Consider the following 19,418-nt stretch of genomic DNA (forward strand, 5'->3'; position numbering starts at 1 on the left):
ATTTTCCTCCCATTATTTTTTTTAAAATAGTCTATATCTTTCTTTCCGCAATAAAAGCACAGTTTGATTAGAACAATGACTAGCAAAATCTGGAACGACAATACAGTAATCCCAGCATAGGGGCTGGGTTGCCCCTTTGCGTGGGGCCCATTGGTAACTTACAGTTGTGGTGTTAATAGAAGAGCTCAGAGACACTTGCTCTCATGTCTTCTGCTCTGAACTGGAAATGGTAGCTGGTATTGGCAGTATTTTAAGAAGTGATGTAATGGCCAGGGATGGGGTTAATTTAACCCTCTCAAGGGCAATTTAAGTCACTTGTTCAGGAGAAGCTGACTTTACCCATAGACAGCTGTCTTGCTGAATCATCTTTTCCACTCCACCTCCCCCCCCTAATCTCTGGTCATCAGAATGTCTTTGTGTGTTGAAACTGCCCAGATAACGAGGAATGCTATAAAGAGGCTGCTTTGGTAGGGCAAAAGCTTTCACAGAGAGGAAAGAGACAGTTCTGTAGTCTGGACATTGACTCTCACACTTGGTCAAGAAGAACTGACTAGTGAAAACTTCTAGTGATGTAGCGGTGTCGGTCCCAGGATATTAGAGAGACAAGGTGGGTAAAGTAATATCTATTATTGGACCAACTTCTGTTGGTGAGAGAGACAAGCTTACACAGAGCTCTTCTTCAGGTGATAACTGGCACAGAAAGGTGTATGTGTTGGGAAGTCCCAGGAGGGCTGGGGAGGGTCACACTGTGGGGGGCTAGCTTTATAATGAAGGGTGAATGGCTAACTGGATATACCAACGCAATTTGACTGTAAACTTTTGAGGGTGGGGACCATCTTTTGGGTCCTGTGTTTGGACAGGGCCTAGTACAGTGGAGTCCATAATTGGGGCTCTTAGCTGCTACCACAGTACAAATAATGAGCCATAAAGAAGTGTAGCTGTTTTTCCCCATGTCTGTGTGTAATGACGCAGAAAGGTGCTGGGATACCACTGTGGGTGAGCACTGTATAAATGCCCAGATATATAGGATGCCCAGCTAGCAAGTTTAAAATCAGGACAGGGGATGGGGGGGTAATAGGCACCTACATAAGAAAAAGCCCCGAATATCGGGGCTTTCCCTATAATATCAGGACATCTGGTCACCCTACAGATATGGATAAAATAACCATAAGGCCCTGCTCAGAGTTCTGAGGAGGGATCCACCATTCTGGCTGAAGCCTGCTTAAAAACCAGTAACTGCTCCAGCATGGAGAGATCACGTGGCCAGCAGGGAAGATCAAAGCCCAGCACCAACTGCAAGAGCCTCTGTAACCCTACCTGCTTTTGGTATGTTACTAGACTAGGTTCCCCATTGTCTAGTATACATCCCCATCTTATGATAATGACTGGCAAGCAATCATCAGTTCATGCTTTCCAGTTTACTGCTGCTGGGAAGCAGAATTGCAGAACCCTAGAAATGCCAGTAAAATGAAAGGACTCGCTGGACTGAAGTGTGTAACTTCGTAAGTAGTGGTTCAGGATTTGTGCAGGAGAATGGTCTGTTGTTTGCTGCAAGAGGTATTGAATGTCTAAACAAAAGAGGTACTGTATTTGCTTTGTGGACTAGAGCTGCTTCAGAGGGTGTGGCGAAGAATAATCCAACACACCTCCCAATTACCTGTTGGAATTTTTAAAGTTCAAGGAGGTGTGCACACAGAAACTGTTGCTCTTCATAGTCTAGTGCAGGGGTAGGCAACCTATGGCACGTGTGAGCTGATTTTCAGTGGCGCACACACTGCCCAAGTCCTGGCCACTGGTCCGGGGGGCTCTGCATTTTAATTTAATTTTAAATGAAGCTTCTTAAACATTTTAAAAACCGTATTTACTTTACATACAACAATAGTTTAGTTCTATATTATAGACTTCTAGAAAGAGACCTCCTACAAACGTTAAAATGTATGACTGGCACGCGAAACCTTAAATTAGAGTGAATAAATGAAGACTCGGCACACCACTTCTGAAAGGTTGCCGACCCCTGTTCTAGAGCAAGGTAGTTGGGATAAAAAATTATCCAAAGCAGAAATGCCTGATTGAGCTGTGTAATGTAGTAATCGGCCTCAAAAATGGATTCCTCCTTTTGAGGGGAGCGACAGGGTCTAAAACTAAATCTTTCCTTGCCAGCTCTTTAGCCCTTGTCCATCTGACACTGCCTTCCCTGTTGTATTGGCATTCACAGGCCTGACTATCCTTTTGATTTAATTTCAGGGAGTTGTGTGTGATCAGTATGTGGATATGTTGCATTACTGGGAATGTCGTACACAAAATAAAACCCACAAATTATTGCAGTGACTACTCTGACCCAAGAGGGCAAACACATGGCTTTCTGCAGAGACCCACAGGACAGCTCTAAGCATTTGGCTGGAGGGGCTTATCCAATCAAACTCATAGATTTTAAAGCCAGAAGAGACCATCAGATCTTTTATTCTGACCTGTATCACAGACAATAGAACTTCATCTAGTTATCTTTATATTGAGCCCTGGTATTTACTAAAATGTGCCTTTCAGAAACACATCCAATCTTGACATCAACAGACGGAGAATTGACCACTTCCCTCAGAAGTTTATTTTAAGGTGTTTCCTTCATGCCCTGCCTATTGTGGTTTGTTAGTACAGAAGAATGGAAGTGGTTGAGCATCAGGAGTTGAATAGCATGTTGTAAGAGGTCAGTGAACGATGCTTTCAAGCTTTCATACTTAAGCGTTTGCTGTCTGGACAAAGGAGGACAGGCGTAGTAAATGAATGTGTCATGAGAGTTTAAACTAGGCCAGGGTTTGTAGCTTGTCAGCAGAGATAGGAGCGAAATGGTTTATCTCACACTCAAAGAGAAATGTGCTTTGCAAGGAGATATTTAGGTCAGTCTCTTCCTGTAACGAATGTTTGCCATGTGATCATCTTCCCTTTTGCCTTTATTACCCTCTTTGAGGTTGGTGTTAAGAGAACTTGCTGCAGAAATAAGTAACTTCTTTCCTTCTGGGGAACTTGTTTTGAGGGAAACACGATGTATTGAATAATCTGTTCTATTAGGTTTTAGAATTAAGATTTCATCAGAACGGCTTCTAAAAATAAATCTGTAAAGCTTTAAAATCCAAAGGGAGGATGTGTGAGGATTGTGTTCTGTAAATAGGCTTCTGTAGAGCAATGGATAACGTTTTCAAAAGTTCCCACGTCTCATTGAAAGCAAGACTTAGGCTTTTAAGTGCCTAAATTACTTTTGAAAATGGGACTTCAGAAGCACCTAAGTGACTTAGGAGCCTAAGACTTTACTCCTAGTGACTACATCTCCTCCACTGTAAGGTAAACTATGCTGAAAGCTGTCTCTACTGTCCTGTAGAAAATCAGTCAAGATCTCTCTCCAGCTGCTGTGGATGGTTGACCTGAGCTACCTGCGCAACGGCAAGCTTGTACTCTGGTAGATCACATCCATTGTAGTCAGTGACCCACTGTAAGACAGGACAGTCCTGGCCAGTTTGGGATCACTTGCATATCACACAGTCACCTGTTTAGCCCCTCTGCCCTGTTCTGGCAAATTTCCTTGGTATTTGAGTTTTTCAAACTGTTCTGTAGGATGTGCTTGCATTTGTTGCTGGCTTTTATACACCAACGGAGAGAATGTTTGTGTCGGTGGTGGCTGCTTAAGATTCTCGTATAAAATCATTTGCAGCTCTTGTTTTGAAAGAGCAATAAAGAAGACAAGTCACATGCTCACATAACTAAGATGGATAAACTTTGATCTAGCCTCAGGGCCGCCCAGAGGATTCAGGGGGCCCCTTCCATAAAAAAAAGTTGCAATACTATAGAATATTATATTCTCATGGGGGCCCCTGCAGGGCCTGGGGCAAATTGCCCCACTTGCCCCACCCTCCTCTGGGCGGCCTTGTCTAGCCTTGAAGATGGGTGCCCATCTAGGAGGGAACTGCATATGCAAACTAGCAACTAAGTCTAAGGCAGAATTAACGTGCCCTTGGTCTAAAATATGCTCAAGTCTTGCTGATGCTATCTCCGATCATTTGGTCTTGGTGATGCTGCTGAAATTGCTGCAGACTGTGGTAGTTTCCACATCATTGGATCAAGGTGATTATTTCATCTAACTATTTTAATTACCACACTTGGTCAGAAATGTAGCTGCAGCAGCAGAATGCCGCGTAGTGACAGCATTCATATCTGTAAGGGATGTGGGTCTCTGTGGACTTCTGCTGCTTTTAAGACAACAAGAGTATATGGCATGTGTAACCCCCACATCTCCTGGGTGTGGTGTTCTGTCTCATCTAGGAGTGAGAGAGAGAAGAATAAGTCAGTCAGTCTGCTCTACAGCCTTAGCTAATAGCCAGTTGGCTTTTAGCCCAAGCACTAAGCTCCAGAGGTCCCAGGTTCGATCCCACCCGCTGACGACCGGGGTCTGTCAGCATTACAAGTGGGGGCTCGGCTGCGATGTCAACTGGGAAGTCTCTGAAGCTCGGGATGTGCTTCTTCAGCTAGGGGAAGTCTGTAACCCACACACTTTCTGGGTGTGGTGTTCTGTCCCATCTAGTGTCACTGAGACCACTTAGAGAGAGAGAGTGAGTCTGCTCTACAGCCTTAGCTAACAGGCAGTTGGCTTTTACCTCATGTGGTAGAGGCTCATGCACTAAGCTCCAGAGGTCCCTGGTTTGATCCTGCCTGCCTCCGACCGGGGTCTGTCAGCGTTACACATGTATCAAAACAATAGCTTTCAAACTAGGATCACCAATTGTCTGGTCCTCCTGTGCCTGCAGAGTTGGACGAGGTGATGATCCATCAGAGGATTATTTTTTCCCTTGCAGAACAGATGAAAGCTAAAGCATTGCACCAAAATATTGCAGCCTTTGTACGTGGCAAATGAAATCTGACGTGCTTTTCGAGGCACTGAAACAGACCGTCTGAACTTCTGTAGGCCCTCACCTAAGGTGAGCAAATGTGCTTGATAGTCCCCTGAAGAGCAAACTCCTAATTTGTCTAAAGTGGCACTAGCAAATTTCATTGAGCGCCACGAGGTGCATAGAGCTCACAGAACACTGTTTACTCTGCATTAATCTGTTGTTCTAGAACAAACAATTTAAAATCTTGAGCATATTTGAGTAGATAAATAGTAGGGTTGTCTTATCTACAGAAAAGGAACGGTGCCATTTCAACTCTGTGAATGAGCTGAAGTCTGTCTGGGGTTTTTTTGAAACATCAGCTACGCGTTAGCTGTGCTGGCTTGTTCAGAATGGAATGCATGAACTGTAATTATGCTTTGAACACCTTAACTTTGGCACAAATTCACTTAATGTTAACATCCAACTAGCATTTTCCTTGTATGCCCACATTAAGATGGAATTTAGGAAGATAACATTGCCAATATATGGCATTGTCCCAGGAGCAAAAAATACCCTGTTAATATATAACAGGCTTTGAGGACATTAAGTGCTTTACATACCATGCTTAGATGTTATCGGGACTTGAATATATCATTGGGATTTTTTTTAAGTTGACATGTTAATATTTAGGGATGATGCCAGCTTTCATCTGAAACTCTGCACCCGACTCTGGCACAGAAAGTGGTCGTGACTGGCTATTTACGGTCTTGACTGGCTTTTTAGTGCATTTAGAAGAGCATTCTGATGCATGGTGATGAACATGATCTCAATCCTTAAACCACAGCCCCATAGCGTAGGATGTGTGGTTGCCAGTTCTACACATAAAGGAATTTCCATTCTTTCCTGCTTCCACATTGTGGTTTCATTGTTTGTAAGTGTCACAATTCAGGGCAACCGCTGAATGTGTTTCCCTTCTGTGATCCATCAAGGGCACCCACTCTAGGCTCCTGGCTCCTCAGCTGTCAACTCTTTTGGGGGGCGAGCCATGTCTCTCTCCCTCCTGACCAGGGTTTCTCCAGGCTGCACCGTTCCCTGCCTACACTGTGACATTCCCAGCAAGCCAGACTGCCTAAAGAGGCCAGTGTTTGCTCTTTACTTTCTGTTTGAAGGCTATGAACAATGTATTGGCCAGCAGTTATGAGTTACCACACAGCTCTTTATAAGCAAGCACATTGCTTCTTAAGGTAACAGCATTATAGAGAAAACATTTAAAAACAACCCAAACACTACATGCATGCTAATAAGCTTACCAGAGGTCACCCATCAGTCTTATGGGGCCTCTGTAGGCCAAAGTCCTTCCAGACCTTCCCAGGAAGGATTGTGGGCCCTCCTTGGACAGAAGGTCCTGTCTGTTTGCTGGATCAGAAAGAAGGCCTTGAGTCAGTTTAAACTCCAGCTGTTTACCCAAAAGTGCTTTCTTTATCTGTTGGTCTCTGGATAATCTAGTTTGAACTAGTCTATGTGAGCCTCTCCAGGAGGTAGTATCCCTCTCTGAGGGGGTTACAACCTGGTTGAGTTGCCTTAATCCCCACCTGCTGGTTTTAGTTCTTGTAAGAGCTGTAGTACGTCGCTTCTCGGCTCTCTGTGAGCTGAGGGGTGAAAACATTATCTACTCTCTCAACCCCCAGCGTAGAACACACAAGCCATTCATTTAAAACAGTGGACCCCAAAGATGGGGTTGAAATGTCTGCCACAAGCATCACTAATCTTGGAGCTGGCACCAGAAACTGCAAGAACGAATGTCCATGTTGATTAGTTTCTCTAGGTAGTCTGCTCACTCCCCCGCCCCTTCTTGTTTTAAGTTCCCAAGGGGTTTATTTTCTGTGTTCAAGCAGGCTTCTTGTAAATCAGATCCACATGAAAACATCTATTTCTAATATTTGGTGAAGCCCTTTTAAAGCAGAGGAAGGGCTGTATACATTCTAAGCGTGCTGCTGTTGGGCTTTAATCTGTCTGTTACAAGTTGCTTGTTCTATAGTCCATACTGTAGCCGCGCATTTTATTTCTCCCTGATTCATGCCGTCTCCGTGTTTGATGTGTTCTTGCCCTAACCAGGCCTTTTTCCCTTCTTTTTTGCAGTTAACGTGACCTATTCTAAGGATTCCCCCTCCAGTCAGAGGTCTTCCACCATGGCACCTGGCAAGGAGCGGAAAATATTATATGGTAACACTCCACACTTGTGTGCATGTTAGGAACGCAGGAATTGCTATACAGGATCAGACCAGTTGTCCATTTAGTTCAATACTTTGTTTCAGGCCAGTGATTGGTACCAGACTCCTTAGAGGAAGAGACAAGAATTCCCATAATAAACAATTACAAAATAGTTATAGGCAAAGTTCTTTCCTAACCTCACGCAATTTCCATCCTTCTCCTGTGAACTGGCAAGGTTATAGATTGGAAACCACTTAAAATGGGAGAACCAAGGCTGGGATTTTTTAAGACCCTAAGGGAAGTAGGTGGCCATATCCCATTGAAATGTCATGGGGTTTGGGTGCCTAACTCTACGAGGCTTCTTTGGAAATCCCAGTGCAAATTCTTCCCTCTCTTAATCAGAAGGAGACTGTGACTGAATCCAGTCTTAAACATTATTTGCATGCTACTTCCAGTAGAAAGCAATAGGTTTTGAGATTCCATGAAAAGAGTGTAACAAATCTCTAGACAGATAGGACTGTCCACCTGCTCTGGTTACAATCTTTCCAGTTAAGTCATGTCATCGTTGCCTGTGAACCAGTTAGTGAAAGCAGTGGATAAAAGAGGAGAAACCAGACAGTAACTTTAAATCCTGCTTCCTTAGTCTAATTAGAGTAACATTGATCTGGGTTATGAACAGTACTTGCTTTGGATAGTCACAGTGTCACAGTTGGGTGCAATTCACTTTTAGCCCTGAGCGTCCCAAAATGCTTCTGGTATTGCAGCTCCCTGCCTCGGACTTGCACGCAGCCAACATGCTCCTTGTATGCTGTACAGCTTTGATTCAACCACTTGGAATCCAACAGCCTGACAGCAGTTATCCCGGCCAGTTTTGTCTTTACCAGACTTGGTTAATGTTAGGAGGTGATTGCAGCACACCCCTAGTCCCGAACTTCCCTAGACCCATGCGCTCTGCAGTCTCCACCCCTCTTCAAAGGAATAAGGTCTGTTTGCTCTTTTAATGAGAAAACCTTTTCTAACCTGTGCTCCGTGGACCCCTGGAGATGCGCAGACTGTCTAAGATTTCCAAAGGGGTCTGCACCTCCATTCAAAATTTTTTAAGTGTCCGCAAATGAAAAAAGGTTGAAAACCGCTTCTGTAGTACAGACACAGCGATGTTGGTTTCGATTAATAGTAACACAAGTTTATTAACAAAAGAAGATAGGATTTGAAGTGAGCTCAAGTATATGATCAAGTTAGAAATGGTTACAAGCAAATACAAGTGAAAACACGCATCTAAAAGTCTAAAACTTAATCTAGCAAGTTTTGGTTCAAGGCTTAGTTCAAGATGGCCTTTCTCACCCATAGTTTTCCAGCAAGATGGTGACTGACCCTCTCCTCAGTCAAGATCTCTTCCAGAGGCCTAAAGGTGCTGGTGTCTTTTTCTGCTTAGCTGAAAGAGAAAACTTGGGGTTCTCTGCCCCTTCCTCTTATAGTCTATTGAATCTTTGAAGTGGATTCTTCTGAAGTAAAGTTTCACCAAGCTCGGAGGAAGGGGACATGGAGTTTGGTAGAGCATGGAGCTTCCTTCACCTTCTTCCCTCCCTATTGTGTTTGCTAATGTGCGGATTGTTCTGTTTCCTGCCATCTCCTCCCCTGCTGTCTTGATGATCCTGTTTACTACTTATCTGTACCCTGAGGTAAACACATTCCTTTGTTTAGGATTGATCTCTTTGAGCAGAACATGTGCATCATACGGGGGGATTCATAACTTTCCATATCATGTTGCTACGTATATTTCACCATATTATTGACCAGGGAATTAGTAGGTTTCAAATGATACCTCACAAGGCATATTTTGTACAAAGATTATTACGGTACTTTGTAGGGTGTTAGTAAAGGGGTTCTTTGGGTCACTCACAGGTAGAACTAAGATTTTCTGGCTGGCCTGTTTTGGTATGACTTACACCTTTGAGATTAGCTGTTAGTTGAAAATTGTGGCTGAAGCCAGTTCTCAGGCTGTCACTTCCCAGCACCATTAAGCAACAGATTGACTGTTCATATAACTTCCTTAGTTTGGTTGAACTAGCTGAGCAAGATATTGTGCAACCAAAGCTACTAAGAAAAGAAACACACACAGGTGCTGTTGCTTTAAATCTATTTTATAAACAGATCTGCTGGCAGGCCGGTCAGGTATTTAGGAGGCGGGGAAATGAGGAACAACCAGCTTCAGTTTGCTTTGATGATGCAATTGGAAACTGTGTAAGAGCCCAAACCTGGCTTTTACTTCGCTGGTTATAAATGGTGACTTTTGCTCTTAGTAAAGGAGGCAGGATTAAGTTGTATGCTGCTTTTCCTCCTCTGAAGCAAAAGCATAATGCCAGGAGGTGGTAGCCAGAGTGAGTATAACATGGGGGATGGAGTTGGCTTTTTGTTCTGGGCTGGTGCTGGGGGGGAGTGGAAAGGAGTTAAAGGACTTGATGTCAAAGTTGTTGGCAGTTGTAATTCTGTCACGGGACTGACCCCGTTTACCTGACTTACAGCCTAAAATTAGATACTGTCCAGAGAGTTCAGCAGGACTGGGTGTCTGCTGTGTGCTCTCCCTCGGATCTTGGGAGTCGGGATAATGATCCCCTAGTCTCCTTTAATGTCTCTTACTCCTTGCTTCCAAAGATCTAACAAACTGTGCATTGTGCCTTCCTGAGGCTGAATTCAGTGCATTGGCAGCATCTTCTAGGGCAGGGGTGGGCAAACTTTTTGGCCCGAGGGCCACATCTGGGTTGTGAAACTGTATGGAGGGTCGGGTAGGGAAGGCTGTGCCCCCCCCCCCAAACAGCCTGGCTCCCCGTCCCCTATCCACCCCCCTCCCACTTCCTGCCCCCCTCAGAACCCTCAACCCATCCAACCCCCCCTGCTCCTTGTCCCCTGACCTCCCCCTCCCGGGACCCCCTGCCCCTAACCGCCCCCCAGGACCCCACCCCGTTTCCCCTTCAAAGCGCCGCTTCTCTCCATCCAGCTGCACAGCTGCCTGGTGCTCCTCCTGAGTCCTCCGCCCGCGTTCCCCACGCTCCTGCCACCCGCACCGCCCACTTGCTCCCCTGCCCCCGCAGTGCAGCCCTCCCCCCCCGCAGGGGGTGCGCCGGTGCTGAGCTGCCCGAGAGCCCGGCCCTGGGGCCACCTGTTGTTGGGGGGCCCTGTCAGGGCACCCCGTGTTCACCCCTGAGCCGCGCTACCCGGCCGGAGCCAGCCACACCCCTGCACTGCCAGCACGGCGAGCTGAAGCTGCGGGGGAGGGGCCGGGGCCGGCCAGGAGCTCAGGGGCCGGGCAGGACGGCCCCGCGGGCCGGATGTGGCCCACGGGCCGTAGTTTGCCCACCTCTGTTCTAGGAGCTTAAACTGAACTTCCAGGCACGCGGCAAAAGATGGTCGGGTTTTTGGACCGGGCTAAGGTTTGTTAAAATGAAGGGGTGGAAGGGGAGTGCCTGTAGGTGTTGGGCCGCCTGAGTGGCACTTACAGCAAAAGCCCAGCAGCAGCGAAGTAGTAATTTCATTTATTCTATTGGTAATGATTTGTTAAGGTGCCGAGAGCTTGGGCAGGCCTCTTAATATTTGAAATAAAAAATAAACTTGCTTCGCTCGCATGTGAACGCGAGAGCTGGAGAACCCAGTCTCATTGCAGTAGCTTCTTTATGTGGATTTGCCGCTCCACACGTTTCATTCCTCCAGGTGTTTGAAAAAAACCCAAAACCGCCTACCCACCAATCCTGGCAAGGGATGGCAGTGGGGCTAGAACATTCGCTTTCTGCTTTGCCTATGGCACTTGCAAGTTCCATTTTAAACCGGCCACGTTCCTAGCATCATTTCAGCACAGTGACGCCTCCCTTGTTTTACACGTGGCTTTTTGTAAATCCAGAAGATGTCCCTGAAGACCATGAGGAGGTCATCAGCACGGTCTACAGCAGCCCAGTCCCGCAGCAGTCTCCGGAGTCCAATGATGAACCATTCACCACCTACTTTGATGAGAAGATCCCTATCCCTGAAGATGAAAAGGTCAGTGTGGCTGGGCCCCAGACTTCGCAAGCTCATCTTGGTGGGGAAATGGCTTTAATAGAAGTGGTAGTAACCTAGATGACTTGTTTCCCTTTGTGGGCGCTGGGTCCCTTTTCAGTTTAAATTGAGGCGCTAGGTAGGAGAGCTGGCTGCTTGTTTCTAACTATGGAGAGCTATGTTGAGAAGGGGATGAGGTGTCTGCCGTGCTTGCATGGGATTCAGTGACCCAAGTAAAACAAAATGAGTGACTGTCAGCAAACGAACACAAAGCAAGTGACTGCCAGGTTCACTACCTGCTGTGGAGGCCAGTTTACCCACATGGCTATTGCTGCATTCAGAGTAAACAGGTCAGCAAACACTCCTCCTGCTGCCTCTATCCGGGTTGGCAGACTTTTACAGAACCTTCAAAGCATTCGTCTGTTTCAAGTGAATGCGCACTCCTAATGAGGATGGGCGTAGCACTCACCCCAGAGCCACATTGCTGTCTTTAGTTATGTTTCCCAGGACAGCAGTTTCTGCTAAAGATTGGAGAGACATCTAGCGTGCGATTCCCAGGTGGAAATTGGCTTTGCTCTTACCAAGAAAAGCAAGTCAGAATAGCTGTTTCCATGCTAAGCTGGGCCCACCAGCATAGTGGCTGAGCCATATGCCCTTCACAAGGAGCTCTGTATGGGATGCAGTTGCTGTCTTCTCTGTAAAGAGCAGGCAAGCCAGCACTTGTCAGAGGATTGCATGCAAAGTTAGCGTGATATCCTCCCCCAGCTAAAGTGCTGGTGACCCTGAAGGTCTCAAAATAAAGAAGGGCTGCACTTTGGAATTCAAAATAAAGAGAGACTGATAAGAGAATGAAGAGATCTTGCCAGGGGCTGGTGGTTGTTTCACTGGCAGCTAAAAAAGCTTGTACGCCCCTCGTACCAATTTTTTTGTCTTAAAAATGGGCCGGTTCCTGGAAGCTGTGCTCTGTTTTGTTTGGAATCAACGCCAGTCTTTGGTGCAGAGCAGAGTCTTAACGTCTCAATCTTCTCTTCCATTTTAAAGCACTCATGGTTTAGCTTCCGCAAACTCTGGGCCTTCACAGGGCCAGGTTTTCTCATGAGCATCGCCTACCTGGATCCAGGCAACATCGAGTCGGATTTACAGTCCGGCGCTGTCGCAGGGTTTAAGGTCAGTGTGAAGCTTTCCAAACTGTGAAGCAATTTTATGCTGTACTTCCAAGCCCACCACCTCTCCTAGCAGGTGCCTAGCGCAGCTTCCAGATGAAGGCGCTGAACCAGTGTTGGGCTAAGTGCCAAAGGCCTCATCAGTGCTGTCGTTCTGAAAAGTTTGGCCAGACTCCCTACTGCAAGGGGTCTAAAGTTCTGCCTCCTGCGTTGCTTGGAAGTTACCCTCTTGGATGGGTTGAGGGCTCTGAGGGGGGCAGGAAGTGGGAGGGGGTGGATAGGGGGCGGGACCAGGCTGTTCGGGGAGGCACAGCCTTCCCTATCCGGCCCTCCATATAGTTTCGGAACCCCAATGTGGCCCTCAGGACAAAAAGTTTGCCCACCCCTGGTTTAGCAGATCTTAGGCTTGCAGTATACCTGAGAGTGAAACCGGGCAACAAAATGGCTTGCAGGTTTATTTGCATGCAGCCCCTTGTATATGTCAGTGCCAGGCTTATAAAACCAAGCATGGAATCTCAACAGGACTGCACTTCCAAATGGATCGACTACGTTCCTGGCTCCTATTAATAAGAAGGCCTGTGGAGGGAACTATAATGTCAGGAGACCCAGACGTTCTCCAGTGCAAGTCCTGGCTTGTTCATCTGCCTCCGAAGCATCTCATTACTCAAGGTTACTTACCTCGCGTTGTTGCATCTCTTTCAGCTGCTTTGGGTTCTGCTGCTTGCCACTATCATTGGTCTCCTCCTGCAACGTCTGGCAGCAAGGCTGGGAGTGGTAACAGGACTGCACCTTGCAGAAATGTGTAACCGGCAATATCAAAAGGTGGGTGACTTAAAGGTCTTTAGATTCGAAATAGTGACTCTGGATGCTGTTCCCGTGGACTGGGCTGCTCAGAGATCTGAGATCTTAGTCGTGTCACCGAAAATAAAGCTTTCTGAATGGCTGGAACCCAGAAATGTGGAGGAATTGAAATTCCAGGAAGGGCTGAGAGGAGGGGAAAGAGCAGACATGGAGCCTCCACTTCCAGACAGTGCCTTCAAAATGGTTCTGAACTGAAGGGCTTGGGGATGGTACAGGTGACACCTCTTTTGGTCTCCACTGTTGGTTCAAAATTGGTGTGAATGGCGCTTCCTCCTTTGTCTGAGAGCTAGTCTACACTAGAATCGCTACTGTGGCACAGCTGTACTGATAGCACTGCTAGTGCAGACACTCCCTTCCAATGGGAGAGAGCTTTCCCGTCGCTTAGCTACCACCGCTCGGGGAGGTGGAGTAATTAAGCCAACGGGAGAACTTCTTCCACCAACATAGTGCTGTCCACACCAGCACTTAGGTTAGTGTAACTTACGTCACTCAGGGGGTGGTTTTTCCAAACCCTTGAGCGATTTAAGTTATACCAAAGTAAGAGCCAAGTGCGTCTCTTTAGGGAAAGAGTTCTTGCTTTTCTGCATGCAAAGCAATAAGGGCCAGTAGAGACACGGTCCCTCTCAAAAGCCATTCATTGTGTGTGTGACAACTCTTCCTTTTGTACAGCAAAGCACAATGGGTTCAAAGAAAAGCCTTGCCTTGGTGGGGAGAGGTGTGTGTGGAAAAGCACCCTTGGCTTCCCAGTGGCTAGTCTGAAAGGTGGATTGTTGCTGGGCAGTGGCTGGGGGATGAAAGGAAAGATTAGACATGAAGCCCAAGGGTGGATTCAGTGCATCCTCTAAAGGGATAACAGTAGTTTAAATGTCCTTGCTGAGTTTACATTGGTCTTACTCCAATTTCTAAACTGACGATCTTGTGGGTATGTGTCAGTTTGTGACTTGCTGTCTCAGGCAGTCCGCACCTCTCTTGTGGTTCATGTGAATGTTACTATTGATCAGCATATGTTAAATCCGCCTCTAACGGTGGTGTTTTATTTCTAAAAAATAGACTTGTGAAGTTCACTTTTGCACAATGCCCATGTAGCTGAGGATTTCAGGATTGACTTCTGCAATGGCCTGTGGTTGAAAGCACATAAACCCTGCCGTTCTGATACTTGGCAAACAAGTGCTAATGTTACCCCAGATTTGGCACTAACAAAGTCTCTAGATCTGGCACACGCTAGCTTCCTTTGATATAGGCTTTATAATACAACTTTGCACACATGTTTGAGGGTGCTGATGTACTTTCCAAACATGAAACCTCACAGCATGCCTGCCTACCGTGAGGTTGGTGGTATTGTTCCCATCTAGAAGGGAGAGACTGGGGCACAGACGTTGAATGATTCTCCTGTCGTCTCACAACATTGGCAGAGTCAGGCATAGAACCCAGGAGTGTCCTGACTCCCTAGTTCCCTGTTCGAACCACTGAATCGGGTTTCCTCTTCAAATGACTGGAGAGATTTAAAACTAGCACGAGGGGTCATGAAGAAAGAACGCGCATTACCGTTGGCTGTTGAGGAAATGCTCATGGTTGTGTAAGCTTACAGTTATGACTTACTTTTCAGCTGAAAATGAGTAAAGCCATCCAGTGGAAATCATGGATCTCCCCTTAACCAGTATTTCCAGTAATCTTACACAAACCAGTTTAAAGGGACTAAGTCAGACAATCAAGGCCATAAGGTTGGGTTGTCCATCTAAAATTGCCTCCCTCCCTCCCCCCCACATTTAATCCCTCATAAGAAAAGTCGTGGCAACTTGATTACATTTCTGTTGGGAAGGCATTTTGGGGTGTTGATTTAAACCTGTCACAAATGCACACCTGCCATTCTTGCCGCTCATATGCTGCAGTAAACACATCTGTCTAGTTTCACGATCCAAACTGAGCAAGGAGCAGAAAATAAACTGTAAAAGTTGAAGCGCAGAAGGTCTTCAAAACTCGTGTTAGCAATGTAAAGGCCTGATCCAGTATATACTGAAGTCATGGGTGTCTTCCGTTGACTTCTGTGCTGAAAGAGAAGATGGGTTTCCTAAATTATGCTGTAAACCCCCATAAGTCTGGCAGGAAGTTGGGGAAAAGAAACTTCCCCTGTAATAGTCTATTCATTATTTCTGGTTTTAATTTCAAGTATCTGAAGCTCAGTGTTTGTATCTAGGTCCCTCGAATTATGTTGTGGCTGATGATTGAACTCGCTATCATTGGGTCGGATATGCAAGAAGTAATTGGCTCAGCAATCGCTATAAACCTCTTGTCTGCTGGGAAGTAAGTTGGCTTTTATCACTTGAGAGAAACAGGAAATGAATGTCATTCTCCATCTCTAGTGTTTATCAGCTGCCCATATCCCATTAGAAAACAACACACTTTGTGCCAAAAAGGACCGTTTTATTTCCTGTAGTTGACAATCTTAGCAGATCACTGCCCTGTTCTGCTCAGCAGGGTATGAGCTTCCCTCTTTGCATTGTGTATTACATAAAAAGTATTTGAGATTAAAGGTTTTTAAATAAAATGGGCATTTCTGAGCCCACAATTGGCACCAGCCGTTGCTGATGTGACACATTGTAGAACTGTAATAAGCTTCCCTTTGGCTTTTAGACCTCATGTTAAACCAGAACCTTACTATCTGTAACACCGGAGGAGCGTCTGTTAAATCAGAACTAAAGCTGGAAGGAAATTGGTGTAGAGTCTTAGCCTAGAAGGCCAGAGCCCAACTGTGTTTTAGCTCGGTGTTCCCTGCAAGTTAGCCACTTCCACCAGGCAGCGTAGAAATGGACTCTTAATCAGAAACTAACAGGCTCATTGCACTATAGTAGATGAGAAGTATCTCTCGCTCCAGAAACTTTTGGCTCGCTGTGCAGAGAAATGTAGGCATGGCTTAAGGTGGAACTCTTATCTGAACTGTTTATGTAGAAAACAGCCTTAGCCTCATGCCTAAAGTAACCAAGCAGCTTGTCAGATGACAAATAAAACCTTGAGATAAGTGTTCAATAACAGCACACAAAAAGTGGCCATGATCCCTGCCTGGAATATAGGGAAGCTTGGACTGACATGGCTAGAAGAGCTGGTAAAAGCACTATTCAAACTAAGCCCTGTTGTTCTGTTGCAGAGTCCCGTTGTGGGGTGGAGTGCTCATAACCATTGCTGACACGTTCATGTTTCTCTTCTTGGACAAGTATGGTAAATTCCTTTTTTTTTTTTTTCCTTTTAATTATTTTTAATGTCCCATGAAAGGACATGCAACAGATTAAATCGGACAGCTGCCCCCTCAACATTATGCCTGAGACTTGTCCTCCAAAACTTGTTAATGGCCTGTTTCTTCCACAGGCTTGCGAAAACTGGAAGCATTTTTTGGCTTTCTTATTACCCTCATGGCGCTTACGTTCGGATATGAGGTAATTCTCACTTGAACGTCTTGGAGCTTTACTTAGCAATTAGAGTGACGCTCCCTCTCCCCTTCTTTCTGTCGAACTTGTGTCTTCATTCTCTCCTCTCAAACATTTTAGAAACCAGGCAATCTAATTTCTTCCTCTGATTTTTGTCCTCTTCTGCCAGGCCCTCCTGAAGTCTCCTTTGCCCGTGGCCCCAATTCTGGAAAGCACTTTAAGCCCTGGCTTAAAGATAAGCATATCAGAGCTGATCCAAAAAAAAAAAAAAAAAAAAGTTTTTCCCATGCAGCTTTTTGAGTTTTTAGTCAAAAACCAAAAGATTCTGGTTCAAAAAACCCAAATTTTCCATGGAAAGCGGTTTCATTGGAAAATTTTAGACTAGTTCTAAAGCACATGCTTTAATGCTCTCCTAGATTTTTGCGGTGGGGCCCACTTTAACTGCCCTGGGGTTCTATTTGCTTCCTGGCTCAAAGCTGGTTGGCACTGGTCTAGAAGGTTAGACCTGCCCAAGAATTGTTAGCTGTTTATCTGCCTCCAAAAAGCTACTTGGGGGTGTACAACACTCCTCTTTCAGTGCTAGTGGGTAACCAATATCTGAGTTTTTTAAAGGGGGGAGCTATTGCCAAATTACTGCATTTTTTAGGTGGGGCAAATTTGGGGCCTTCCAAGTTGGCCATCTAAGCAACTGTGTGAACGCTGCCAATCCAGAGGTACTAGTGGCTCTCTTGTGTCTGTGTGCAGTATGTTACAGTAAAACCGGACCAGGGAAAGCTGCTGAAGGGGATGTTTATGCCTTACTGTGACAAGTGCGGTACCCCCCAGCTAGAACAAGCTGTGGGGATCGTGGGAGCGGTCATCATGCCGCACAACATGTACCTGCATTCTGCTTTAGTCAAGGTAAGAGAGGGGGGAGTCCTGTGTCCCCTCTAGTTCGCTCTTCAGAAGTACAACGAATAGCTGTGACTGGCCTTTTCAGAGTGGGTGACGTCAAGGAAGTCAGTAGCAAAACTCCCATTGATTTGAGTGACTGCAGAGTTAGTCCAAAGTCAGTGGGAGTTTTACCTCCGACAAGTGAATGCCGATGCTGAGCGCCTTTGAAAATCCCTTCAATAGTAGCAGTTCCTGTAGCCTTTGCGGAGAACTCTCCATACTTTGGAATCAGCTCAGTAAGCGGATTCTGATGTTGACTGTGCTATGTAAGTTTTCAGAATTAGAATATGCCATGTGCACCTGATAAAGAAATACGGTATCTCTTACGTAATAGGGTAAATTGAATAAATTGGCTGAACACGCGTTAACTATGTGTTTGCGTGACAGAACCTGGGGTCTAAATTAACACTTGGCAAACCCCTTAAACCATATTTCAGACATCTGAACAGTGTTTCCCAGTCTCTCTGCCTTGTGGGATTCATCCATATTTGATTCTACTGGGGACAAGATAACAAATCCAGGCTAATTTTAAAGCTGAAGGCCATCAGTCTGTCCTGCAAACAAGATGGGCTTTTTTCTCTTTCCCCCTCCCCACAGCAGCATATGTTTAGCGCTCAGGCTGCTGCCGCCCCTTAATTTACTAGCTCCTTTATCTTGGGGCACATCCCAGCATCACAGCAGAAGGCTGAGCAGCCTCTGGGCGCCAGGGTAAGCTGGAAAGCATGTCCAGCATGGTGAGATTTCATTTGGAGCTGCAGTTGACCATGGGGAAATCCAGTCTGCCGGAGCAACGTGCTCAAACAGGTGGTGTTGCTAGTGCATCCTGTGGATGGGTGCTTGTGTGAATGTGGCCAGCCACAGCCCTGCTTCTTCAAACCATGCCCCTTTGCTCATTGTATGCACCCCATAGCATTGTTGCATTAGCAGCTACTCTTGGCTAGCTGGTGTCTAGTGTCTCATGCTGTTTACTGCTGTTTGTAAGGCCTAAGGAGGGATCCAGTCATGGGCAGGGCTCAGCTCTTAATATTTGCTGTCAGACAGGATAGACATATTCTGGCCAAAGTTCAGTAGAAATCCAGAGGCACCACCTGTTGTAGATACAGCTGGTTCCATCGACTAGAGGTTCTAAAATACTCTCTCATAATTGTCTTTAAACACTTTCTCTCCAGTCGAGGCAGGTGAATCGTGCAGACAAGAAGGAGGTGCAAGAAGCCAATAAGTATTTCTTCATAGAGTCCTGCGTTGCCCTCTTTGTCTCCTTCCTCATTAACGTCTTCGTCGTCTCTGTCTTTGCTGAAGCTTTTTTTGGGAAGACTAATGAACAAGTGGTGAGTCTCTGGGGTTTGTTGGGGGTTGTGCACTTGTGTTGTGGCGATTCTGGATTACTGGGAGTAATCTACACGGTGGGTATATCTACATTGCAGTCGGGAGGTGTGATTTCAGCACATGTTGGCGTACTCTAGCTCAAGTAACAATAGCAATGAAGCCAAGGCAGGCAGGCAGCAGCATGGCTAGCCCTGCCCACCTGGGACCCCGGATACCTACTCGGGGCTACCACCGCCCATGCTGCCACAGCTTCACTGCTGGTTAGATCAAAGTTAGATCAGGTATGTCTGTGCATACTTGAGTCGCACCTCCCAGCTGCAGTGTAGACACACGCTGTGCACCGGGGTTAATAATAGCTACTGTGTTAACAGTGGGCCTAAGTGTTTCATGCACCGAGGGCCTGATTCTCTTTTACACCAAGGCCCCTTTACACTGCCCTGGCAGGCATAAATGTAGGGGGGATAGCTCAGTGGTTTGAGCATTGGCCTGCTAAACCCAGAGTTGTGAGTTCAATCCTTGAGGGGGCCACTTAGGGATCTGAGGCAAAAATCAGTACTTGGTCCTGCTAGTGAAGGCAGGGGGCTGGACTCAATGACCTTTCAAGGTCCCTTCCAGTTCTAGGAGAT

General features: G+C 46.1%; 1 protein-coding gene across 4 annotated transcripts in view; it reads left to right on the forward strand.

Moving 5' to 3' along the window:
* Positions 1 to 588: 588 nt before the first annotated feature.
* Positions 589 to 19,418, forward strand: part of SLC11A2 (solute carrier family 11 member 2) — a 30,370-nt gene continuing 11,540 nt past the window's right edge. For 2 of the 4 annotated variants that reach the window (XM_029913721.1, XM_024218454.2), the window contains exons 1-10: positions 589 to 607; positions 6,993 to 7,076; positions 10,957 to 11,093; positions 12,132 to 12,257; positions 12,956 to 13,075; positions 15,309 to 15,415; positions 16,257 to 16,327; positions 16,475 to 16,542; positions 17,278 to 17,433; positions 18,636 to 18,794. In XM_029913721.1, coding sequence (XP_029769581.1) covers positions 7,043 to 7,076; positions 10,957 to 11,093; positions 12,132 to 12,257; positions 12,956 to 13,075; positions 15,309 to 15,415; positions 16,257 to 16,327; positions 16,475 to 16,542; positions 17,278 to 17,433; positions 18,636 to 18,794 — 978 coding nt within the window. In that variant the 5' untranslated portion in view covers positions 589 to 607; positions 6,993 to 7,042. Of the gene's footprint in view, positions 608 to 6,992; positions 7,077 to 9,306; positions 9,443 to 10,956; positions 11,094 to 12,131; positions 12,258 to 12,955; positions 13,076 to 15,308; positions 15,416 to 16,256; positions 16,328 to 16,474; positions 16,543 to 17,277; positions 17,434 to 18,635; positions 18,795 to 19,418 lie in introns of those variants that run through there. The other 2 variants (XM_024218452.3, XM_024218453.3) reach the window with 2 other exon arrangements.

This window comes from Terrapene carolina, unplaced genomic scaffold (assembly GCF_002925995.2).
Source record: "Terrapene carolina triunguis isolate 2854851 unplaced genomic scaffold, T_m_triunguis-2.0 Scaffold836, whole genome shotgun sequence".
In the NCBI taxonomy this organism is placed as follows: domain Eukaryota; kingdom Metazoa; phylum Chordata; order Testudines; family Emydidae; genus Terrapene; species Terrapene triunguis.